The sequence below is a fragment of the Bacillus rossius genome, chromosome 8 (genome assembly GCF_032445375.1).
Source record: "Bacillus rossius redtenbacheri isolate Brsri chromosome 8, Brsri_v3, whole genome shotgun sequence".
NCBI lineage: Eukaryota > Metazoa > Arthropoda > Insecta > Phasmatodea > Bacillidae > Bacillus > Bacillus rossius.
The window spans coordinates 65974875-66001788 of NC_086336.1; the positions used below are offsets into that span (position 1 = coordinate 65974875).

General features: G+C 41.1%; 1 protein-coding gene across 4 annotated transcripts; it reads right to left on the reverse strand.

The window, feature by feature from the left end:
* On the reverse strand, positions 1 to 25927 carry LOC134535130 (protein maelstrom homolog). 4 transcript variants are annotated; one of them, XM_063374071.1, is made up of 13 exons: positions 25839 to 25927; positions 20687 to 20802; positions 19163 to 19367; positions 18552 to 18698; positions 9237 to 9373; positions 8783 to 8945; positions 7879 to 8045; positions 6608 to 6775; positions 6000 to 6065; positions 5618 to 5687; positions 5472 to 5531; positions 3751 to 3900; positions 1 to 2355 (listed from the first exon to the last, which is right to left on the reverse strand). In XM_063374071.1, exons 2-13 carry the CDS (start codon positions 20795 to 20797, stop codon positions 2348 to 2350), a joined length of 1452 nt encoding a protein of 483 aa, XP_063230141.1. In that variant the 5' UTR covers positions 20798 to 20802; positions 25839 to 25927; the 3' UTR covers positions 1 to 2347. The 4 variants fall into 4 exon arrangements, with proteins under 4 accessions (XP_063230141.1, XP_063230139.1, XP_063230143.1 ...); XM_063374069.1 differs by having other exon boundaries at positions 20687 to 20807; XM_063374073.1 differs by lacking the exon at positions 3751 to 3900.
* Between the last annotated feature and the right edge of the window lie 987 nt (positions 25928 to 26914).

A 26914-nucleotide genomic window follows, 5' to 3' on the forward strand; every position in this document is an offset into this window, starting at 1 on the left:
TTCGTTTCAGTGCATCACTATTATCTCTGATTTGGCAAAGTGCAGTAAACAAAAGCATATTGAAAGTACAAATGACGAAATCCTCTAATTTACAAATATCTTGTGTTCTGCAAATGTCTTCATGTGCACACACACTACTATATAACACACAACACAAGAGTGCTACAGATTTGCAGCAGAGATTAGCACTGGAACAACTAATGCTTTACTACAGTTTTCTAACACTTTACAAAGTATATGTAACACTAGATCTTGAGCACATATTCAACCAGGTATTGCTGATAAGAAAACAAGGTAATTTCAATATTAACAAAGTTTAAACAGTCACAACATAAAAGAGAATTTATAATATCAAGGATTGCAAAATTATCATCTCTTACACCCTGAAAAAACTATCGTTTAAGGGATAGCATAATTTTTATTGATTTACGAATGATATTTTAACACTGAAGCATTTCGAAGATGATTGGCTACATACACATAGTTAATTCAAAACTTTATACTACAGACAAATTCCATATGTCATAAAAACCATAAATAGACTTGTTTAGTAGAAAATCCTTTTATAACTGTTTAAATATGATCACATGAATTTATTTAAAATCAGGATCTAAATTATTATAAGCCAAATAATTTCTGATAAGTAATATTTCTTTAAATAATACACAGGCAACTAAAAAGATACAAAATGTGATCACATAGACCAACAAGACAACAAAAAATAAAAAAATAATAAAAGTAGGTCTGTGCGGGATCCCAATACTCTGGAAAAATTTAGGGAAAGTAAACATTTTTTCCCCGTCAGGAAGGAAAATTAATTTCCAGAAATTTTTTGGAATTTTAAGTTTATCTTTAAATAAATCAACTGCAGAACATACATAGTACATATTTACTTCAAAATAAACTTTAACTATGGTAAATATGACAGTTTCACGATTACCACAATAGAATATGCATTTACGGTTTTGTTTACAAAACAAGTTTTTAAGGCAGTGTGATATTATTTAACAACTGACGTATGTAATTACCTACGACATACCTGAAATACCACATTAAAAAATGAACTTGTAATAACCTCGGTGGGTAACTCGACCCTGATGATGGCCACTGCAACATCAACAGAAAAGTCAGTGATATATTCGCCTTGGACGCAGCTACAACCCAGAAGCCAAGCTACTTCAATGGCCGCGAAAGCCTGCAATCTTTAATATATTTACATCTTAATTTTAAATGTGGTTTTATTTATATTTTACATTTTACCCTTGTGAAGGATATTAAAAAATAATAATTTCAGGACACCAAATTCTAGGTTTTGTATATTTCTATTGATATTTTTCCATTAATGTTTCTCATGAGAAAATTTTTTTCCAGCATCAAAAAAATTCTTTCCCGCACAGACATTGTAACAGTGCAAATATGTAACAATGTAACCTCTACCTCACATACCAGGAACTCTTGAAGAAACAACAGCAGCGTTAAAACCCTTAAAATACACAACTAAACATGAAGCTTGCTTCCAAATTATAAATATCACTTTCATTCCTAGTAACTTTGTTGTATTTGCCATAATACAAATCAAGAAATCGCATGTTGCACAGGACATGACGTTAATAAAAAGTCAAATACAGACTTACACACACTTACACTTGATAAGTAACACAAGAAGTACAAATACCAGGTGAGCCATTTTCAGGACTCCTTAATATTTTTTATAATAGTTAAAAACTAACAATTACTGTGACATTCATCACACCAGTAAAAAATAACCAACGACTGAACACACAATACTAATCAAGGGCTCAATAAACTGCCATACAATTTGCTGCTGGGAATACTCATTAGCACTGAAATTAAAATAAAAGTGATAATATATGCTGGAGAGTAAAGACTAAAGCAGTAACCGCACTGATGTCTATGCACATACTGTATGGAACATGTCTAGTAATAAGTAAGAATAAACAAAAAGCAAACATCTTGACAGCAGCCACCGTAGCGTAGTCACTGGTGTCACCTAGTCCAGTCTCAATACCTTTTCTTCCGAGCCTTCACACATAACTCAAAGCTTTAGAGTTTAGAAGACTGCCGGCAACTGCATGCAGAACCCACACTCATCGCAAAATCTTACTCCTCTAAAACTTTGAAACTCGTACAAAAATAAACTCTTATGAGTAACTGTTTATAAAATAATGAACAAGTCTGGAGTTAACATAAAATCCTTGTATCAAACATTAAAAATAAACTTAACAGAAATCAGTACACAATCATGACTGACTGAATGTCCCACCTCCGAACCAGGAGTTGCAATCATCTTGATTCACCTGTCGTCACCTAACAATCTGGTCGATTGTTAGTTACCTGAAAGATAACATCAAGCATTACAATTTGACACAAATTTCAAATGTGAGTAATAAGGAACTGATAGCTACGAACTTGTCATAAATCGTCAGATCAGCAAGTGTAAAAACCATAAGTTACAGTTTACATTCAATACAAGACACAATTTTCATTCTTCATTGCAGGAATGAACAAGCAATTAATTAATTTTTGATTGAACCAAGCAGTGTGTTAAAAATGTTCACGCATTTTGATTGACTTTAAGCAAATTCCACGTATACAAAAAAATATTTCATACCACTGTCACACAATCCACACAAACATATCATCTCTAGTTGCTAGTGACCCGAACAGAAGTAATGTTACATGAGACACAATGTGCAAAACTGCAGCGAGAAAACAAAAGGAATGTAGTGCAAAAATTCAGCGCAATGAAGTTAAGATTAGTTCTGAAATTCAGTTTTGTCTTTAGTTTATCCCTTAAAACTTTTATTCAATAAACAGATGAATTTTCAATTTTGTAATATGTAACAGGTTTAAGAAACAGATATCATTCACAAAAATCTCTTTGAAAAATGTATGCCTGCTTCTACATTAAACTTAACCAAAAATGGGAAAACTAAGATATGTACTTTGTGTTTTTATTATGCACTGGTCAAGTACGTATTCGGTACGTACACAGGACAGTACATTCACAAAATTTACATTTCTAATTGTTAAACACAGTTAAATCAGAAGAATCATCATTCGGGGGCACAAAATCTTGTATATCAAACAGGGAAGAGTTAACTGTGAAAGATACAATATCTCTCGTAAGGCAGATGGCGAACCTACACATTGTAAAACAAATAGCGTACTTTTTAGAATTGGTATGCTGAGAATTTCAGCCCGTAGTCATGTAGTCCAGAATTGTATATAAAAAAAATACTCATGGAGGTATTTTATTACCATGCAAGGTCATATTTTTTCAGTTTGGTCCAGTTGGGTCAGGCAACACATTAGCATTTTCATAAAATGTACATAAAATTGTTTAAAAAAAGGGGGTTGTCTGTAAAGTCGGTTCACAGACGATAATTTCACGTGATAACGTCATAAGAAAACATTGAGGAAAAATTGCATAGCATACCTTTTAATTTTCAAATATTATTTACAGTTTTTTGCAAATTTAATTTAAATAATTTGTTTAAATATAATCACGAACAATTGGTTAAAAAAAGCCCGCCTTAACCTGTTTGATATTATAGAATATTTTCTCGCACGGTTGGTTGGCCCGGTTCTCGCACGCTCGGCTCAGGCGGAACGTGACAATGAGTCATGCGTACAGCCGGGCGTTCATGGATTTACTAAGGCGCTATCACGTCGGAAATGTGAGCGGCAGCTGGAGAAGAGACAGGGAAGACTGGACGGACCACTGACCCGAGCTGTCGGGCAGCCGGCGCCCGCGGCCGGCCGCCGCCACGGACTCGGTGCTCCCCAGCCCCAGCTTGTGGGCCACCGCGGCGCCGCGCCCCGCCCCCACCACCGGCTCTGCTCCGGCCACCCCTCGGCTGGGCCCCCTCACAGACCCTGCGCCCCACCGGCGTTACACTTCATTTTTATTTTATTTATTTATTTATGTATTTGGAATTTGTCATGTGCCCACCAACAGTCGTAGACTTTAGCGGTGGGCACTACATGCAATAACAGGGACACAGTTATCACTACCAGTGTATGGACTCCCACCTCCGTCGGTGCCACTGGAGGAAAACATCTACAGATGGCCAGCAGACGAGAGCAAGAGTACCACACACTAGCAGTGATAACAAAACAGACAAGACACTAACAAAGGTTAAAGAACCATAACACATAAAACATATAGGTAAAATCATATCATTAAATGTTAAGAGAACAATTGAAGGAAAAATAATATAGATATGACAGACATAAATCAGAATTTATAATTAAACACTGTTGGAATTCAACAACAACTGCGTGGAAACAAACTGTTAGATGTTCATTATGGATCAAAGTAATCATTCAAAATTATGCATCACCTCTAAAAGATTTTATGTAAAACTAGTAGGTAGCCTTCTTGGTACCTTTGCAGTTATTTTTTTTACAGCCAAAATTACAGTTGTCCTATTTTATTTGAAATAATTTATCTATTTAAAATATTATAAAAGAAATAAAGAAAATCCATTCTCCACCAACCCCGTAGCTGAACCAGGTCAAAACAGAACTTTCCATACGCTAATTCATAGTGAGTATGACCACGAACTGATTTATGGCAGAGTTTACTCTCAGATGACTCACTGGAGAATTTCAAAGGAATCCCAGATTTTTCCTGACCAATTGCAACTTTCCTAAATTTCCATATGTGGACACTTTCATGTGCCAAGCTTCAAACTAAGTGAATAAATCGAAGCCATTTATAGTACCTATTACATTTAATTTTGCTAGTAAATTTGCTATTCATTTTATTTGAAGCTTTGGTTGTAATACAAAGCTTACCATCTGATTTGAAGCTTCACGTTTGTTGCAAAGCTTTAAAACATAAAACATTGTAAGCCTATGATTTGTATATGTTTTGCTTAAATAAAGTTGGTTACATTTAAAAAAAAATTAAAATAAGGCACTCAGTATGCTTTTATGAATGTTAAATTTGCATGGTTATTTTAAAATTGGTTAATCACATAATCAATTCAAACATTACAAACGTTAAATAATTTTTTTTAACTAATAGATAGAGCCAAGATTATATGGTTTTATTTTGAACCTGATTTCATCATTTAAAACCACACATTTCGTCGTTATTTCGTCTTTTAAAAAAATATGTTGTTTTTTTTTAAGCTATTACTGGTAGTACTTACACAATTTATTTCACGATTATGACATAAAAAATAGCATTTGGGCCTATTGTGTTGTTTAGAATCACATGTAATCAACATTTTAATGTTCTGGTTAAACATTTTCTCTTAAAAAGTACCATGCATTCTCAGGAACCGTCAAAAAATCAGATATTTTGGCACCAAAACAAAAATAATTGGGGAAAAAATGGTTAAACTCCTAATAAAAGCTTATAGAAAGCCATTATTTGACACGCTAACAGAGGCACGAACTAACTAACAAACTGACACACTCGTGGCAGGCAGCCTTACCGGCCGGCTTGCCCGACGTCCTGAGCTTGTCGGAGAACTGCGAGGCCAGCGCGTCGACACCTGCGAACACACGAGCACAGTTGGCAGCACGCCGCACGCCACACGCCACAACACGCCACACGCCACACGCTCCCCTGGACACTCACACGAGACCTGCGGCTGGCGCAGCTCCTTCAGGGGCTCCGCGACCGGGACTCGCTTCTTCGTCACCTCCGCCTGCAACAACGCCACTCCCTTCACTCTGCCCCCACGCCACTCTCTCTGTGCTCGGGTTCCGTCTGCCGACACAAGCCGACAACTGAACCCCTGGCTACTACTAAACCTATTTCAAATTCCTCAAAGAGCAACTTCATGTAATTACTTTGGTGTCACAATCATGAGTGTATCAACTCAGAGGCACATTAATACAACACCAATAATGTTGAATAAGTAGCCTGAAACTTTATCTTTTGTACTGAGTTGCTATAGTTGTGATGTCAGGGGTGAGTCTCCGAGAGGAGCCAATGAGACGCCGGGAGAGGTACTCACGACCGGTGCCGCAGGCGTGGGCACGGACACCGGCACCCGCTGTGGTCTGCCGTTCAGGAACTGCTCCTGTAACACACGGCGACACGGCACGCCTGCACTCAGCACGCTCCCACTGGACGGCACGTCACACATGACCTAAAGCATGTCCAGCTCAAAACTGAAGGGAAACAGAGCATTTTTCAAAATTGAACCTTTCACGGGGGATGAGGGTCCGCGGTACCATACAATAATTATGTATCAACATCAGAAGAAAAAAATGTCATTAACCAATAAACAATATACATACAATAGTTTTTGAGGATTAGTAACAAATTATCTAGCTACAGCTCTGTTCTGTTTAATTTTTTTTTCCAACGTTCCCCTCCCTTGGGGCCAGGGAGGGGTCGCAGGGGGAGTCTGTGACCTGTTCTGAACGATACTCGAGAGAGTATCAACCCTGTCCCTACAGGAGGGATCACAGAACGTTCACACTGTTCAACTATGATCCTTGCCCCGCCACCCTTCAGCACTTCCACCCCAGCCAACTACTTTTCTCCCAGCCAAACGACCCAAGGACAATGATAATTCCATTATTCTTTTGCGAATTGTCGGGGTCCCTGGTTATGCACCTGCTGGGGAGCCTCGATCCTCTGGAAGGGGGCGGCCTTGATGGGGCAGTGCAGTCCCGGCACGGGGTGGATGCCCAGGTGCTTGCAGCAGAAGTCGGCGAGCGTGAAGGCCCAGCGCCGCGCCCACGAAAGGCTGCAGAACGAGGCGTAGTCCCCGTCCTCGTGGAACTGCACACACGTCATGCTCGCTCAGCTCGCTCAGCCAGCCGGCCGTCGTTAACGAGTCCATAACAACTGCTTCTGTAGTCCGAGTGAAACTCATAACGGTAGCTATGTATGTTCATATTGACATGATGTCTTAGCAACGTAATAATACTCTTAGAAGCAAAATTTGTTAACTAATTTTTTTTAAATCTCTAAATTATTGCGATGTCTTTCCAGATTTGGGCCCCCCTCAGGATAGGGCGACGAGGAGATGAGAAGTCCGGTCTCAGTGGCCGCATCGCCACAACAGGAGCGGCCGAGTCCCGATAGGAGTGGCAGAGTTAATAAAATGATGAATCATAATTTTTTTTTCCTATTTAATGTATCAAATTAACATCCTAAATTTAAACTCTTTAACTGCAACGCAACTGGACCAAAACATTTTAGTTTCCGTGTACTTCATAATATAATTAAAAGACTTAATTCTATTTTTTAATAAATAGTACCAGTCACTTTTTTTATAGAAAAAATTAAAAATGGAAACAAAAAGTTGTAATATTTTGTTGCAAATCTAACTTGTATAGGTTACGTATGTGTGCTATTATGTGGTTAGAACTATGACAGTGATTCAAAAAACATAATGAGATAAATGTACTGAATGTACTACTTTTGTGCTCTATTTCCTGTTAGTAGAGCTTACAAGACAAAAAAAAAAAAATAGTAAGCTAACTTCTTGACTTTCAATAGACTCAATTTTTTGCCCTACTCGACTCAACATTAAGATATGCTACTTCTGCATCCCTAATTAAAAGACATTTTAAATACAAGCTATATATAGACATATACAAACACACAATACACATTACCAAGCTACATATAACTAGATAATTTATATTTTCATTTATGTATTTTTTTTTTATAATTTTTAAATTTTGAATCGTAAAATCATTTTAATTATAATCATAATGTATTACAATATCAATTGTCTATTTCAGTCAAAGCACATAACCTAATTTTTCAATTTAAAAAAAAAAATCAAATAATTTTAGAAACAATAATCATTAAAAAAATGAATCTTAATAGAAGAAATGAACTATAACATTATAAACTCCTCCAGATGCACTCACGGGGCAGGCGATGCCGACGCAGTGGGAGAACACGTCCCGCTCCAGCTCGGCCTGGGCCGCGACGATGGACGGGAAGCCGAAGTCCAGGCCGGCCTGCTGCGCGCACGCGTTGCACAGCTCGAACAGCAGCTTGGGCAGCTCGTACACCCGCACGTCGTACTTCTCCCCTGCACGCACACGCCCCTTTACTCACTGACACAGCACTTTCCAGGACCACTGTTTCCTTGGCTGTAAGTGGACCAAAAAGGATTATTAACCCCTGTGCCCCCTCAGATCTGTATATATAATTTCCCCGATTTTCCAGAATGTCGACGTTTACAATGGATTCTCCTTCTGACGGAAGCACAGCATCAAGGGTATTCAAACTTTAATATCACTAAGCAAAAATTGTGCACAATTGAATCCTTCTACAGCTTATTTAATAATATATCATAAGCAAGAATTGTTGAAACCGAAAATGTCGCACACACTTCACATGCAATAACATGATTTTACGTATATTTTACGAGTAAATCATACAAGTTGGCAATTATGGCTTTTTAATTAAACGTAATTTCCATGGAACAGTTTTGTTGTTATGAAATCCGTAAACTCAACAAAAAATGCTTTTCTCGCATGAAGATTGCACCTCTACTTTCCAAACTTAATTTTAGCACAAAATGTGTGTGTGATGTTTATGCGATAAAACATGGTATGTATTCTTGAGTAGACGTATCAAATTCAAATACCAAGTGTGGATTTTTTTTGTATTTAGGCATATACATACAAAGTTTTGTTAAACTGCAAAAGTATTTCACGCTGATAATTATAAGTACCAAAATTATGGAAATAAATATTTTCTAATTTTTAGGAAATTTTTTGTTTCTGCAGTAGTTGAGAATGCTTGTCGCTGTGAGTGACTCACGCTGGCCGTCGGGCAGGTGGGCCATGAAGCTGCGCACCACCACGTCGCTGTCCTTGTTGAAGTGCAGCATCTCCTTGCTGTAGTAGGTGTAGAGCGGGGGCAGCCGGATGGGGCGCTGGCTGCGCCGGTACGCTCCCACCGCCTGGGCCAGGCCCTCCGCGCCCTGCGCACGCCCACACGCCCCGCTCACGTCCGTGCCCGCATCACGCTTCCTTCAGGACCTTCCGTCTTGCAAACACAACCCCTGTCCCGACGCAGTCCTTCAGAACACTGTAAACACCACTAGTCGGATGTATTCCGCACGTAACGGATGCAACAAACCAACCAAAACGATCTGTCCGGAACTTTGCATTCCTTCATTATTAATTTGATTAACTTTTTATGAACATGCTTGTCACTTCAACGGAGACACCAGGATGACGGTACACGTATGAAAGCCACAGAAACGACGTACCAACAAAAACTCTTTTATCTCTTTGTCGATCTTGTTGAAGTCGGCCTCTGCTATCTTGGGGTCAGGCGGGCAGGGCAGGTTGTGCGTCTCCTTCGAGTGCTCCATCGCGTTCCGGAACGAGCCGGTGGGGAACTGCCCTGAAACAAACAAACAATGTCGTCTGCGCTTATCCGCACTCATCGCTCGGTGCTGTTTCAATTATTACTCTTCATACCGAATGCAACAGAAACTGGTTTGATCTAATTTCATGAGCTCCAACCTGGTGTGCACTTTGTTGTTGATAATTCACAAGCATATTTCCACAGCCTATGATAAAGTCTGAATATTAGAGCGTACCAGTCCACGCTGCCCTATGTTGCCAACAAATCTAGCGCTCTGTCGTTACTTCAGACTACTTATCTCTAATCCCATGCGAGTTGCACTCTCAAGTGATGCATGTAACGGACAAACCAAAATTATAAATAAAGGAACGAGACAGAACTTCTGTACTTAGAACAATGATAATAAAAATACCCTAAACATAAATCACCACCACAAAGGTTTTCAAAAGAAAACTAAATATACTGTCCATGGCCATTCGTGCAATTCTTAAAGCAGCTGAGGGGAGTTTAGCCTGATCTCACGAGCTCGTGGTAAATAAACAGGTAAACAATTTAGTCTGGACTAATAAGAAATAAAGAGCAGAAAATTGTAGTGCAGACACAAGGCATTACTCAAAGCAATACTGTTTGTTTAAAATAAAATTGGGACAGCAAAACTTTTGAAAATTTTAGTTTCTTTATCTGCCACAATTTAAATGCAACAAATACAAATACCAGCACTGTCTTTATTTCACGACTTTCAATCTCAATATGTTGCCGACTTTAATTTTGTTAAGTAATATTTATTAAACAAATAAACAATTCAGGTTTTAAGCACTGCATTATACAAATAAAGAATTTCAGGTTACTGGTTGTGTATCTTTGAAGATTAATGGTGTTGCATTTGTAAAATGAAACAAAACCAAAATGGGGCAACTCTTTCAGTACTTGACAGTCATGTGTAACATCTGCCTCGGTAAAAACTTGGGATTACGTTTTACTATGAATATTTTAGTTTATCAAATATATTCCGGGGTAGTTTCACTACATATCATGTGCCGTTAATTTGTAAATTCGACACAATATATTTTAAATTTTTATTATGATTTTAAATTTTTGTGTAGAAATTTTATTTGCCCTACTATAGTGTAATTTTAATTTGTTAGTCCGGTGTACTCCTCTGAGTTAAACTTTGTCTCAGTGCTCTGGAGCCCCTTTCCCATCGGCGTATCGGATATTCTGCTGGCCTAATCACTGACTGGCAGACCGCTTACCATTTCCCCCGCCTTCAGTCACGCCTCAAGCCTGTAATATTATTTCCCTTCGTGACCCTAACTGCCTAAGCAAGCCTGTAGCTTGCAGGCGACCAGTTCGCAGAGACGAGCTGAGATTCGCCTTTTTCATCACGTCGTAGTGTTATATTCGCCCCTCTGTAGCCACGACGGGGCGTAGTTTCCCACCAACGTTGCATTTTACCCCCACCTCCCCCCCTTCTCAGTTCCAAGTAAGACCAATGACCGGTCGTAACCCCCTGGGGACCGGTGACCGTTCTCTAGGTCTGCCGCGCAAAAACGAAGGCGCCAGAACCGACAGCAAACACTACCTAGCGACTAAGTCGCGAACTTCTCCGCTTGCCTACCCTCTAAGGCACCAGAGAGCAGCACCGCTCTCCCTTGAGTTATATGGACGCCAGGCGCGAGTCGATTCTTTTTAACTCAGCCTCCTCCGATAGAGTTCTCTACGGTCGCCCAGTGTGGCCAACTTCAAGACTCCTGCTAGAGTTTTTTTTTGCCCGTATTCGGGCAAGTTCAGTATTTTTCGGCGGCCCAGACACCCCCCCTTTCCACCTGTTAGCGCCGGCGGCTCCTTTAATTACGAAACGCGGACTGCTGCGACACACAGATCAACTCGCGTCACGGCTGCAGACAGACCTCCATCGCGAATCGGCTAGATTTCATCCGACCGTTAACGAATATGTAGTCGCCTTGTATAAGGGATGCTATCCCTCAAGTCCATTTTAGTAGATTAGTCTGTCTGCATAGTTTAGTTATTTGCCTTAGAAATTTTTCTCTTTGAAATTTATTATTATGAAGAAATCATCCGCGTCCTGCCGCGCAATTCGCGAGCTCCAGAGCCTGGCTGACTCCACGACTGCAGCGTGCTGGGCAACTCCCCTGTTTTGGTGAGTGATAATTCGCGAACCCTCCTTTTTCCCTTTAAATTTGTTTTCCGGGCATTTTCTGCCCCATAGACTGCCTGTATACCAGTTCTAATCAGTTTTGATTTGGACTGTTGCAGACAGGGTTCGATGACGGGGAGAGATTGATTGGTCTCATCTCGTGACCACCCCCCCTTTTCTGTTCCGTGGGTCACATTCGAAGAAACGCTTCTACTACCCGACGTGATTGTTTGAAGACCCCGGGTGGTAATGTAATTTCAACATTTCCCCTTTACCTAGCGACGAACTATCTCAACCGGATGACCAACCCACCAGCGACCAGTGTTTTTCTCAAGAAAATGTAAAACGAATAGAACTAATTAAGAATATAATCATCGGATCCATCCACTCATAATGCAAATGTTTATATTTCAAACTAAGAATGTAAATTAGTTTAAGTAAGCGCTGGCCAGCCCCAATTTCGTGTTCCTTTTGTTAATCTTGGAAAATTGTTAAATCTTTTGTAGGTATGTTAAAATAATTGAAACATGATATTCATCAGGGCAAATAAAACAGGGAAACTATAGATCAAGTTAATCGTGTAGTTTTTATTTTATTGATTATAACGATCCCCCAACTTCCCCTTTGCTTGTTACAGGAAGTTCCTAAATTGTGTTTGTTCCCACCTCGTGTCGCCTCTGGTAAATCATTTCATTTAACGTATTTTTTTTCCAGCTTGTTTCCAAGGCTCTTTTAATTAATTCCAAATAATTCTATTTTGAGGCACGAGGGGTGTTACAACTTGGTAGCAGTTAGCATGGTTACGGTTACAATGTGGTAGCAGTTTGTGTGATATGGTTACTCTTAAATTGTTAACTGTATTTTGGTTTGATTTATGAGAATGCTTTAAATTTATTTGGTATAAATATTTTTTTTTGTTTGTCACTAAGATTTTCTATATATAGTATTATTGTAAGTCCTAAAACTGGCACCCAATCTGATTCACCCAAAGTGAGTTAAATTAAAATTCTCTCGTATTTTACGTCCCGCCGTGACTGTGTTTGCGCGCGGTGAGACACCGCGCGGCCCCGTCGGTGCGACGGCCCTCAGGCATCGTGCCTTATCAGCGCGCGTGTCATTCTCCCTGTCATTCTCTTCACCCCTCCCCTTCCCGCCTCACCGGCTGGAGGAGGCGAGGTCATGCCGTTGACCCCGTGTCCGGCAGCGTAAATAATGCGTTACAATCTAGTTTGTTCCTCACGGCCGACAGTGCCCTGAGTTTGTCTAAATTCCTCCTTTTATCTGTCTTTTTTTTTATAACACATCCGCCTGCAAATCAGGCAATCTTTGTGAAAAACAGATAATAGAAGTCCTTTCGGACATCATGGTATTTTTTGTTTTGTCTCTCGGCGCCTTGCTCCACATGACAGGGCCGCCAACCGCGCGGAACTCTTCTCTACTCCACCCACGTAACACTTATTTTGTAAACAAACTACCCATGCTTTGTATGTCCTAATAATATTATTTTTATGTCACAAAACAAGCACTATAAATAATCTATACTGCATTAATTTTAGCAGCAAAGTATTTTCTTAATCTAAGGAAACGTAAAATATAACATAACATATTTATATAACTTATAATAATATAAAAAATACAAATAATATGATAACATAAACCTTTTGTTTTAGCTAATGTTAAGAAACTTCCATTGTTTACTATTTCTAAGTATCTTAAAATTAACGATTAAGTATTTTAATAATACATAAAATAAATCTAAAAAAGGGTCCATTCATTAAGTAACATAAAATAAGAATATGCTCATAAGTAATTTTAACAAGTACTCTAATTCTATTGCATCGTTCACAAGCAAAGTGAATATACTTCGACGTACCATTTCATTGTGTCACCATACACACCCATGTGCCTAGCTTTTGTTTAGATTTATTTCGTGATCACCCAACGAGAGGTGCAATCACTCATGCCTTTAAGGAAAGGTTACTGAATTAAATTGTTTATATACACGGGTTGAATCCCCAATACTTTTACGCTAGCCATGAGGTGAGGAATTTATTGTAAGATAGAGTACTAAACTTTTTTAACGTCGAGTTTTCTATAAACAATTTACCAATTAATCTAAGAATACTAAGTAAAGGATAAATAATATTTTTGTAATTATGAATTTTGAGTAAACAATTTATTAACTTTTATATTTTTTTGGATCGGTGTTCATTTCCTTTACAAGGTGGTGTACAGCTAGGTAATTTTAAACATCTAAATTTTTTTCATTATCCATTTTTCATCCAAATTTGTTGATCTTTCGGGTTTCGAACCCGAACTAACTCAGGGGTGAAATTCCCTCGTAGGTCTCTCTGCTTCAGCCTGATGGTCTGATCAACCGTCAGAGCTTGAACATGTTGAGCCTATGTGAGTTAATAAATGTAGGTATCCGGGACCGAGGTGTACTTCGCTTTTTAAGCAAGTATTAAATTCATCTATTTCGTCTGATCCATCGTCAGATTGTGCAGAGCTATGTCTCAATGCCTTCGACTTCTTATGGACAGCGAAACAATTATGTACAGGGGTTATATTCCCAATCTAGTTTGTAAGTTACGGGTTACCATACCCATTTACAGGGGTTACAATCCCCATTAGTCACTGAGTGCTCAAGGACGCATTTCCCTTGTTTCGGCCTCAGTGCTTTTCGGCCTCCCTCACAGCGCCCATTTTGGTGTTCCTACACGATATCCAATATCTGAGATCAACAGGATGAATTTCATTTCATTAATATAACAACGGCATAAATAGTTGTAAGCTTACAGGTACTTTAAGGTTAAGCTTTAAATTTAATTTTTTTATTTATTAAATGATTTTAAGGATTTATTTTAAATAATTCAAACCAAGTTTAAATGGACTCTATTTAATTATTAATCTTGTCTTGGACTAAAGTGTTACAGTCAAAGGTCATGGAATTAATTCTGCTTTATTACAAGTAGTAGGGCAACAGACATATTTTTTTATCTTTTCTTTTAGCTCATTAATAATAATAAAATCAATCATATTAAAATACGTATTCCCCAGAAATTAAGCAGCTACGAGGTGACTAGTCTCATTTTAATATTTAAGGTAATCACTGAGAGTAGTGAAATACTTTCAACCCCCAACGAGAGGTCCACTTAATTAATTTGGGTATGTTTGAGCATCCCGTTTCTAGACTAGCACAAGCTAGGTAATTTAAGATATTTTAATTTTTAATTTTTACATACGTAAGTTCAGTCTTTAACAAGCTACTTGACGTAAATAGTTTTAATTTTTTTTACTCAGAAATACCTCTCTGATATTTTTTGAATCTTCATGAATCTTGTTCCACGATTTCATATATTTAATTTCTGATTACGTTCCTTTTTTTTAATAACCATAATTCGTAAAGTAAGCAAGAATATGTTTGTAGTGTTTTTTTGTACTGATTTTGCGTTAATACTTGTACATGTTTATTTCTTTATTTTCCCTTGCACGTAAATGTGATGTACAGTGACGTACATAGAGTCTGAGCACTGAAGCTGTCACATCTAGCCATTTTTCTTTTTTCTTTTGCATTCTACCCCAAAGTTGGATTTCTTTTACATCGTTATCGATGAGATTGTTTATTTAAGTAAGAGCGACGTGACTTCCAGACGGCAAACTGGTTTCTTTTATGTGTTTTTCTAAAATAGGAGCTAGGTCAAGCTAGCCAACGAGCGGCGCAAAAGTTAGGGTCCTCTGAGCCAACGAGCCATGACCAAGGTCCTCTGAGTGAAATATCTCATGACCATTTTCGAGTGTTCTTTGGGTTACATTCCCACCACTCATCTTTGGACGGCCTATGTTCAAACCCCCTCTCAGGCAGTGCGAAGTCTATCAGCAGTCATGGAAGATCTAACCGCTCCATTATAATTTATCCCTTTTTGATTTATAATTGTTGGTTTATTGAATTTTACATTTCTTTAAATAATTTAAATTTGAGTGCGAAGAGTCGTTAATTTATCGCTTTTTTCCAGAATACTTTAAATAATAAATATTAGTTAATAATAATAAACATCAGAGTGGTATGCGCTGAAATTTCTTAATTTGTCGAATATTTAATATTTTTAAATTCATTCTTTCCTACGGATTGTTGATCTGTTGAGGTTTTTCATCCCCAATCATTTAAAATTCCACCAAGGGAATTCCACCCTTAGGTCCTGTGTCACTCCGGGACTGAGGCTCTGTTTCGCCTTCGGGCAAGCAGCAAATTTGACTATCTTCTCCATCGCCTGACTGTGCAGGGCTAAGTCCCAATGCCTTCGGCTTCTTATGGAAAGACTATTGTACAGGGGTTTACATGCCCACTTTCATTATTTTCAGGGGTACACAAATCCCCACCTTCATAACTGGCACCCGACTGACCAAGTTCCGGTTCCGGCCCAGTGTTTTAGGCCCGCCTCACAGAGCCCATATTTAGAGTTTTTGTCACGTGACACCATTCCCAACATCTGAGATCAACTTTTCTCATGACATCATTCACCGTTAAGGGTAATTTAAATAATTATATACACCTTCGATTTTATCAAAATATTTTTTTATAAGTAGTAAGATACAGGCGAACCTGGTACTAGTTTTACTAAGAAGTGTAAGTTTATTTTTTTTCCCTATATGCTCCGCATTCAAGCGGGGGAGTATGTGCCGAATCAGTGCTACTTTAGGCACGATTTTTTTTATTTTTCTTAGTTTTACAAAATTTTAAATTTTTTTATAACTTTAATTTTACGCTTTCGCCCCATCCAAACTTGTTCGGTCGAGTGTACCGGCAGGTTACCTTGTTGAGCAGCATAGTGCTCTCACCACCGTTTCCCACCAAATTTGCTAGGTCTAGCCGACTACAGGACTATCATCAGCAACGGTATCCACTGGCCGTCGCGTTTCGTCACGAGTTTAGCACTACGCGTGACGAAAGTAGCCGCCCTAAGCTTCCCATGGTCACCCCCACCCCTTCTCGGAGGTGTGCTGAAGTTTGCGGTCTCTAACACGTTTTGGTGTCCTTTTTTCAAGTTCCGCCGCACGTCCCGACGTCTGGCCGGCGAATTCTCCCAGGGCAGGTCATTCACCGGACATACCCCCCACCCCATCCTGGTCCACAGCGGTCATCGGCCAGCCGCGGCAATGTCCCCTCTCAAGGCCAAAATCCCCCCCCCCACTTGCAAAATGGCGGCCATCAAGTGCCGCGATGGTCTCTGCGAGACTCCGACCTGCATGCCTACACCATCTATCGACGAAAGGACGAACCAGCTGAGAGCGAGAGCACACTACTGACCACCCTATCCCCTCCAGGAGAAACAGTCGACCTCACACTCAGTCGATAGGTCGCTGGAGCCCTTTTTTTTTTTCTTTCGGAGCCCTTCGGAGCACTTCGGGGTTCCCGATCCCCTCCTCCAGAGGAACAGACGACGGGACTAAAGTTTAAGTTAGCGTCCCGGCGCCATTTTCAGGGATTTTGAGGGCAGCTCTCGTCCAGCGCGCATCTTTGCAACAGGTCGTAGTAACGACCAGCAGCTATCGTGATCCGCTTTCGGCAATAATGTAGTTGCTTCTGAGCCAAGCCATGTCGCCTAGATTTTTTTTAGTTTTTCTTAGTAGCTGCTCAAATAGTCAAGTTTAACTTTAGTTTTCTTTGGTTTTCGCCATAACTATTTCTTCTATGGCTACCGCGAGCTCCCGTGCCGCGCATCCCCGGATCACCCCCAGGGACAGCCACTATTTACTTCACCCTGCCAGCTAAGGTAAGCTGCACTTCGCCCCACACAAACCTGTTAGGTTGCCTTTTTTTTGGGCTTAACTTCGCCCGTCATAAACTGCCTGCTAACCAAGCTAATCCAGGTGGATTATTGGTTACAGGCAGGGTTCCAGAATCCCAGAGGGTTCCAGAATCCTAGAGTACTTCAAGGACCCCAGACCAGTTCAAGATGGCGGCCCAGTTCCGGCGCCACATTTTGCACCTCAACCTGTAACTCGTGAGCCTCTATAACGGAGTCTCCCTCCATCTTTCGGCACCCCTCAAAAAGAAGTGAAGAACAGTTTATAACTCCGCCAGTTTTAGGACGTTTTCCATTTTATTATAAAATATTGTATTTTAAACACATATATTTGTTTGATGAGCCTGCGAGCTCAATGTTCCTAAACAGTTGAACATAGCATAGTATGAAATGGTGTTCCCCCCCCCCCCCGGCCCCTCTTTCTTCTTTCTTTTATTCGTTAGTTACTCAATGTAATGTATCAAAAATAAGAATCTGACATTGTTAGCAGTTTTGTTTGTAATGGCTGTAATGCCGTAAGATATTTTCTAATGTAAGAAACCTATCAATGACAAGATACTAAACTACTAATCAACAGTAAAAGCCTCTAATGAAACCAAACCATACGAGTGTTTTCATTTGCTGCTACTTGAAACCACAATCCACGTAACCTTTCCTACTGTCAGGGAGGTTAATTTTAAATTGTGTTTGTAAGTGGGCTGTGCCCCTCTGGCAAGTTCTTTCAGATAATTAGCCTGACGCTTCCACCGGACATTTATTATCAATAATTATGGTTTTGTTTTGAGCACAGCACCACGGTTACAATCATAAAGTTTATTTGGTCTATCAACATGTTTGGTATGTACCCTCATTTTTTACAAAAGCGACTATACACGGGTTTACGTAGCTTCACGTGGGTCCTCCATCTTTGTCCCTCATTTCAGTTCATTGACTTTCGTTCCATTTCCACGAAATTACTTCAACCAAATACAGTGTACAGAGAGACATGATTTTTACACATCAAAAAAATCACTGCAACATTACCAAGTACCACACGTCGCAGGCCTTGTCCCGAGGCGAAGGGGCAGGGACCCAGTGAAGCAGCAGACACCTGGCCAGAGCAGCGCCCCAGGGCCTAGATCACAAGGCGAAGGGGCAGGCCCTTGTCCCGAGGCGAAGGGGCAGGGACCCAGTGAAGCAGTAGACTCCTGGCCCGAGCAGTGCCCCAGGGCCCAGACCACAAGGCGAAGGGGCAGGCACAGGCACTCACCTGGGTTCAGGATCTTGTGGTAGAAGTCCTGGACGCCGCCGGCCAAGCTGAACTTGACCAGGCCCACCTCGGCGGGGTAGTACACGCCCTGGTCGGAGGCACAGTAGTAGTTGACGTGCATCAGGTAGAAGGGGTGTTGCGCCAGCTCTGCACAGAACACGCACGGTCAGGGCTGCACAACATCCCTGTCTGAAACACCCTCCGGTGTTGTGCGTTTCCCCACAGCTGGGAGAGACTGCCATGCATTTACATCGAACTAAGTTTATGCTTTATATTTCCAGCTAGAATTATTGTAAAATCATCCTAAACAATAGTAACACGTATCATTATTTTTGCCATATAAATCACACTCGAACTAACACATATATGACTATAAAAAAAAAAAAAAAAACTACATTTAAATCTGCAATGTTATGAGAATACAAAAAAACCTTATTTTTTTTATTATGAAGTAAGGTGAGACAAAACATCAGTGTTCTTATTATTTTCAAAATTTTTACGTGGTTGGAATGGAATGCATTTCAGGGAAATAAATGCAACATTCTTGGAACAGTGTGGACGGTCCACTTGAACCTGCCGAGAGCTAGTTCAGAAGCAAGTCACGGACTCACTGTTCTCCAGGGCGAGTCCCGCGACGGTGTCCTGGATGGTCTGGTTCATCTGCGACAGCTTCTCGCCCCTCTCGGCCCGGATGCGCTCCACCTCGGCGTAGCTCTGCCCCGACGTGGTGAACTTGCACTCCAGCTCCGAGCGCTGCTTGAACTTGAGGTCGCGCGCCAGCTCCGTGAAGTGTGCGCGCTCGTGTTCCGGCAGCGCCTGCCACACGCCACACGCCGCACGGAGCTCTGGTGAGCGGCTGCCTCTCTCAACCAGTCTCCTCGGGTACTCACTCTACATTCCTCCAGTAACATGGTAGTATTATTTATTTATTTATTTATTTATTTATTCAATTATTGTTCTGTAGATCCCATATGGAGGTAAGGACTCCGGGATATAGAACAAGTCAAAAATTACAAATATATACATAATATACAAACAAACTGTACAACCACAAAAACTAAATATTACAGTGTACTTTTACATTTCAAAAGTAAGAAAAAGAGATTAAAAAAAAAAATGGGTACATAAGAAATTGTATAAACTGTAGTCTAAAGCTCAGAGTGAAAAGTTAGTTTACAAAACTCAATATTTTTCTCCTCGTTTTGTGATGTATTTAAATAAAATTTACCAAAGTTTAGTTTTCTTATCTGTTATTAGGTCAAAGAATTCTATCAGAGAGTAGGAAGGATGTTCTAACAGAACTTGTTTGATTGTTCTTTTGAATATAGGTAAATCGGTTATACTTGTGACAGTTTGTGGCAATAATTATACTCTCTCTCTCTCTCTCTCTACACACATACAACACCAAGAGTCACTAAAACATATTCTCCAGAGCTACAACACCTACAACCTTGATACTTGGCAGGTATTAGAATACTTAGGTATAACTTAAATAGTTCTTTACTATGTAATTATATCAAGTTTTTTTTTTAAATTCTTTTCATTTGTAACATTTTGGAAAGAAAAAAAAAATTTGTAATAACTGCTGTACCTGGCATTTACACATGATGAAAAATTGATTTTTTAATTTTTTTTTTTTAAAACTTGTTTAGTTGCTGGGTATGAACACACTGATAATGCTATCACTACAAACCTGAGAACTACCAACCACCTGTGGCAGTACAGCAGCTTCACTGTGGATCATACAATAATAATATTGTGAAAGTCACTATTACGATATATAAAAAAAATCTGTGCAAATGTTATGACAACAAGGCTTTATTCAAATTGAACTGCCTAGGCCCAAAGTTGTTCATGTTGACATGCGCTTGTCTCAGGGCAATATTGCCGATATTAGTTTACTTTCAAGCGCAAATGTGCTGTATCTTCACATTAACGCCTCCCCTGCCACTGATTCTTATCTACTACAGCGCAGAACTTGTACTTCGCAAGCTATTCTTTTCTTTATTTTCAAACCCAGTGCAATCTGCAATTGACTTGCGAGAGCTGGACCATGCAGCGACACGACCCACTGGACAGGCTCCCTGGAGCCACCCTCGGAGCACACCCGCTGCAGCGAGCACGTCGCGACTCACCTGCCAGGCGGGGCCGAAGTACTGGTAGGCGTCTCCTTGGAAGCGAACCCCGTGCTTCTTCTGGTCGGCCACGAACAGGGCGTAGGCGTTTATCACCGGCTTCTTCGGCATCGCGTCTGGCCTCCACACCCCACAATACACAGTCACAGCTTTACAGAATACTTCTTTAACAAATCTAATTTCTTTTTACTAGGTAAAAGTGGGTATAAGTAGATACCTGATATAAATAGTGTTGCCTTATATTTTAAAATTAGAATATTCACAAATGAACACCTTTCACACTGTCTGCCTCAATCATAACTGATTTGCAAATAAGAATAATAATCATGCTAAAGTATTAACTTATTTTGTTCACACAGCCTGTTCAACAACACAGCACCTTAATCACCTGTTTCCGACCGTTTCCACACAATCAGTTGCATTGCAGTTATTGTTCCAATGAGCTTTCTCATCGAATTTGCTTTAGCTCTTTAGAATTCACTATGTAAAACCACATATTTTTGCTACTTTTGGAGTGCAAAATAAATAGTGTTCGAACTTGCGTATTAATGTAGGTATTACAATTCAAATAATGATTATTTTTTTTTTAATTCCCCCCAACAGAAAATTGTCTCACCTTCAGAATTACCCAATGAACCTAACCACCTCCACCTGTTACGCCCTCGCGACACGAATCATCGCGACAGTGAATGCCCCTTCCCCCTCGCCAAGCTCGTTACTGGAGTGGCTCAGTTCTTCTCAAACAAAAACTTTTCAAATTACAATACATATTTTTTTTTTTTAATATGTGCATATACTTTAATGATAGTTTAATAGCTTGGTTTAATAATTAAGTCTTTCCTTACTTCTGAAATGTTTTCACTTGTGTGTTTATGTTTGTTTGTGAGCCTTCCAGAGGCAGGGGAAGCTGCTGCTGTTGATGTCATTAGTGTTTCATTCATGTTTCAATGAGTTATGTTACGTTTGCCTCTTGAGTAAAAACTGGTGCCAACGTGAGAGAAGAATTAATTTACTGTTTTCTTTTTTTCCTCTTTATAACGTTGATAATAAGTATTTTAGGGTACATAATTGCAGTAAATATTATGACAGTGGAAAGATGAACATTAGGTTATCTATATTACAATTTCAGGAACATAATAAATTTGCTAATTTGTTTTTGTGTTATCTTGGTTGCAATAATGTACGCAGCTCCACCGGTCTCACAAGCACCACATCCAGGAGATATCCACTCTCCTCGCCTCTACCGTCACCCTTTCAGGTGCGCTTCCCAACCACCTGCCCCAGTCCACAGTCAACCAGCTCCTCCGGTCCCTGTTCCCACCCCGCCCCTGGCATCCCTAGCATGTTCAGCCTTGATGGCTTCATCCACTTGCCCTGGGGTTCTGCACACCTTGTTTCTCCCAGCTTGGATTCGTAATTACAATACTCCCGCTTTCTCCCTCACTCAACGAGTCCCTCCTGCACACATACCATTATTCCTTCCCCCATTTCTGTTCCTTCTAAATATTTCATAATTATCCTCCGCAGTTCCCCGTCCCCGATTTCTTCGTCCAACCACGTCTCAACTGCTATAACAATAACATCCCCATAGGCCTCTACCTTGTTAGAACATGTCAACCTTTCTACATACACTCCTACAATTTATTGTTGTTACCTTCACATTGTTGTATTTTCCCCTTCGTGACTATGTTCCTTTCCAAACATTTTGTGTTCTTTTCCCACATAATCCTTTCTTCATCAGCTCCTCTCTTGCCCTGTTCATCTTCACCTACTCTGTCCCACCAGTTCGTCTCATTACCACCATTCCTCCTGCCTCCTCTTTACTCCCCTGTCTGCATCCTCCCCTCCTTGCATGTTTCTCTGCCTGCCACTTCTTGCACTCAGCACCTGTGTTGATATTCCCTCACCTTCTCTGTTCAGATGGACAGTCTATGGTCTCTAGCCATATGCCACTACTTATCTTGCTCCTGCCATGTATGGCCCTGTTTTCTCATGATGGCCTCCGCAGCATTCAGATTTCACAGATCAATTCCGCTCCTGGGTAACACTCCAGTCACTACCATGGTCCCACTGGTTTTTTTTACCTGATTTCAAGTAGCATTTTTCTCATTTTGTTTACAAATATTTGTGGCCCTCCATCCCTGTTGAGGTCATGTGTACCTACTTGCACCACCACCCTTTTCACACCTTCCAGATTGCACTCCTCTACCCTTCCCTGTACATCCGCAACTGTCACCACTTCCGACTGCCTTCACGAGTCCTCGCACAGGGCTACCGTCTCCCTGCCAGTTCGCCCCCTTTGTCGGTCTCTTCTTGTATCCCTGTCTACCCTCTTACTAGCCACCTCAGCCCACCTCCCCCTCGAACAACTACATTCTGCTCCTCTGAACACATGTTCTCCGTTTCAGCTAGGGCCCTTTTTAGATTCTCAACTTCCTCAAGTTTATTAAGTCCATCAATTACTTTCTATCAGTGCTATATTCTTCTAACCTTCTCAATATGCCATTTTCTTTCTGCTTTACCTGCTGTGAGATTTCCTCCCTCCATTTCTTTCCCTTAGCTTCCTATTCTTTAAGGATCTCACCTCCTTTAACTAGAGTCTCACAGAACATAACACTACCATTCCCTCCCTGGTTTACACCCGACTGCCCTAGCTCCCTTCCCATCACCTGCGATTGACTTCCCCAATCAAACACATTCGGCATTTGACCAACCTTCCTTTGTTAAGCCACACTTATTGCAAACCCACTCTTCATTCTTGAGACCTTCTACCCCCTCCGTCACACCTCCACAATAAAAGTAAAACCGCTCGTCGCACGTATTGGACGCCACTATCCCTCCCCCACATCACTAGCCTAGTGTCACCCAGCTTTACCTTTCACGCACTTCCACTCCTTATATCTGCCCAGACTTTATTTGTGCCACTGTTTATACTTTACAAGTACGCACACTACGACAATCTCCACCCTTCAATGACGCTTATTTAGTTAAAAAAAAATTTTAATTTCACTCCACCGATAGCTATAGATGCACACCTACACTCGCCGCCAGTAGATGAAACATGGCGACCTCCAGCAGGAAGTGTTAAGGGCAAACACAGGAGAGAAGCATGAAGCAGGGAAAGCAGACAGGATGCAGGAGGGGCAGGGAGTGGCGGTAAATGCAAGAGATGCAAAAAGGACGGCATTGGGGCAAACTAGGAGTAAGGAGGCTGAATTGAGGAATGAAGTGTGGATGTTAAGGAGGGAACTAGAGGAGGGGAGAAAAGAAATTGACAGACTACGCAAGCAAAACGGGAAGGTTAGGGACCTGGAGGAAGAGGTCAGCAACTTACGGAAGCAAAAGGTAGGGCTAGAGGAACAGATACAAAATTGGAAAGATACAATCGAGGGGGGAGGTAGGGGTACTGGGTAAGAATAATGGAGGGGACGGGATGCAAGAACGGCAGAACCAAAAAGGGAGAAGAGAAATCATGGGCTGAGGTAGCCAGAGAGGACACAGGCAGGCTAAAGGAAGATAAGGCAAATAAAGGGGCTGGGAATGAGGGGCCTATGGAAGGCAGGGGAACCGGAAGCGTAAAGGTGGCATTATTTGGGGATTCGATGCTCAGATATGTAAACATACCGGGAGCGTATAAGGCAGGGAGGAGTGGTGAGAGGTTGGAAGATGTAAGAGAGCTATAGACCAGTTAGTATCACGTCGGCAGTAGGCAAGGTAATGGAGAGGTTAGTGCACAGGCATGTAGTAGGGGAGTTGGACGGAAGGAAGTGGATTGACAGGAGACAGCATGGATTTCGGAGGGGATATTCATGTAAAACTCAGCTGGCGGGCCTGTTGGAGGAGCTGGTGGAGGGGGTAGATAAAGGTCTGCAGATTGATGCCTGTTTTTTCGACTTCGAAAAGGCATTTGATAAAGTTCCTCATGAGAAAATGATGAAAAAAGTGGAGGGAGCTATAAGTGACAGGAGGGTGGTGGGTTGGATTGGTGACTTCATAAGCAACCGGACACAGAGGGTACGTGTGGAGGAGGAGTTGTCGGAGGAAGGAAGGGTTACGTCAGGGGTGCCGCAGGGCAGTGTGCTCGGCCCACTGCTCTTCACTATAATGATGAATGATATAGGAGAGGAGATAAAAGGGCATATCAGGCTATTTGCAGACGACTGCGTAGTATACATGGATACTGAGAGGAATGGGCTACAGGATGATCTGAAAAGACTGGAAGAGTGGGTGGAAAATAATGGCATGAAAATAAATGTGGGTAAGACGAAAGTGGTCAGGTTTACCAGGAAGAGGAAGATTGTCAGGAGGGAATATCGCTGGAGGGGAGACGTGATAAGTGAGGCCGACAGCTATAAATATCTAGAGGTGGTGCTGCAGGGTAACCTGGGGTGGGGGGAGCGGGTAGACAAGGTAGTGAAGAAGAGCAGACAGGCCCTGGGCATGCTGGGACGAGTGCTCAGGGGGGGAAGCAGCAGCATACGTGACAAGGCCTACAAAACTATGGTCCGCCCCATGCTGGAGTATGCCGCAGCAGTGTGGGACCCATACACGGCAGTACTTGAGAGGGAGCTGGAGGGGGTGCAGAGGAGAGCAGCTAGATGGTTGAAGGGCAAGTGGAGGAGAACGGACAGAGAAGGGAAGGGGGAGTGCAGTACCACAGAGATGATGATAGGATTGAGATGGGAGAGCTTAAAGGACAGAAGACAGAAGGAGAGACTGGCAAGATATACCAAGTGCTGAGTGGAGTGGGAGGATGGGGAGAGCTGGGGGGACGAGTCAAAATGGGAATGCCTAGAAGTAGGAAGGTTTTCTAAGAGAAGAGGAGGACAGAAAGGGGAAAGAATGCGATGGTCGTGAGGACGGTAGGGGAATGGAATAGGCTGGAGGAGGAGTGTGTGGCGGCTAGGAGTGTGGATCAGTTCAGAAGAAGAGTGCGGGGAAAGTAAGGAGAATGCTTGCCACCGGGCACTTCAGTACCCAATTGCAGCAATAATAATAATAACCTACACTCGCCGCCAGTAGATGAAACATCTCCATTGAGAGATATATTTTTCCTAAATCACAAAAACTTCACACCTTACTTTAGCTGTATTAAAATACGGATATTTTATAAAAAAAAAATTACGTAAAGCTTAGAATTTTTAAGACTTACCTGTGTAATTTAAAAAAAAAATACACAACGATAAACACAAACTTTCCAAAAAATAGTAACCCACTGGACGCTGTCCGAAGTTTCCTCGCAATGGCCAGACGTAACATCGACAAGTTGACGAAACTAATTATGACAAAAAGTAGTATCGTATGGAAAGAAATATAATATCACGTGACTATGGTGGTGTTTAAAACTATATTCAACCGTTTTGAATAGTTCGAAATAACGTTTGTCTACCATTTATCTACGTCCATATATAATGTGAAGGTAGCAACAATAAATTGTAGGAGTATATATTTCTATATATACTTCTACAATTTATTGTTCTGGAGTACGGTAGACGACTATGGGGCTGATTTTGTTGAAGCAGTTGAGACATATACGCCGTCCCCGCTGCCTGATTCCTGAATTAATGAATTTAGAATGTGGAATTTCAACTTGAGGGCGGGGTTCTTTGCCTCGTGGCTGCAGGCAGGGACGCGTCGACAAAGGACCCCCCGGGCTGTTTAGGCCACCCAGGATGCCATGATGATTAAGAAAAAACACTTAAGTACAATTGAATTTATTAACACATCACATTGTACATGCCGCCGTCACGTAACTGGCCATATCATCGTCTACATTTAATATCCACACGCGCAGCCCTCGAATGGCGGCACTGCTTCATGGCTTGCGGAACGTCCCAGAAATACCCCACCGGGGATTGCAGGCTATCCTGAGACTAGCGGTAGGGAAGATGATGGTTCGTGACGCGTCGGGAGGCTGCGATTAAGGATGTGCTGGACGGCGAAACAAGTGAATGACTATGACTAACTAATTAAAATACCTATAAATTTACCTAGATGAATAATGGAGTTACAAAAGTACACGTGGTGGCTACCTCGACCATTAGGACGCCCTTGGCATAGGTAGATAACACACGTTACTGATAGCTGAAGCTAAGGCTATAATTATTACCGTAGGATAAAATCAGACATGGAATTGTTCTGCAGAGCGAAGTGAATTTGATACAGAAATACAATTCAGGTTAGATTGACATAATTACCAGAGTTTCGTCCTCGCTGTGGCGTAGCGGA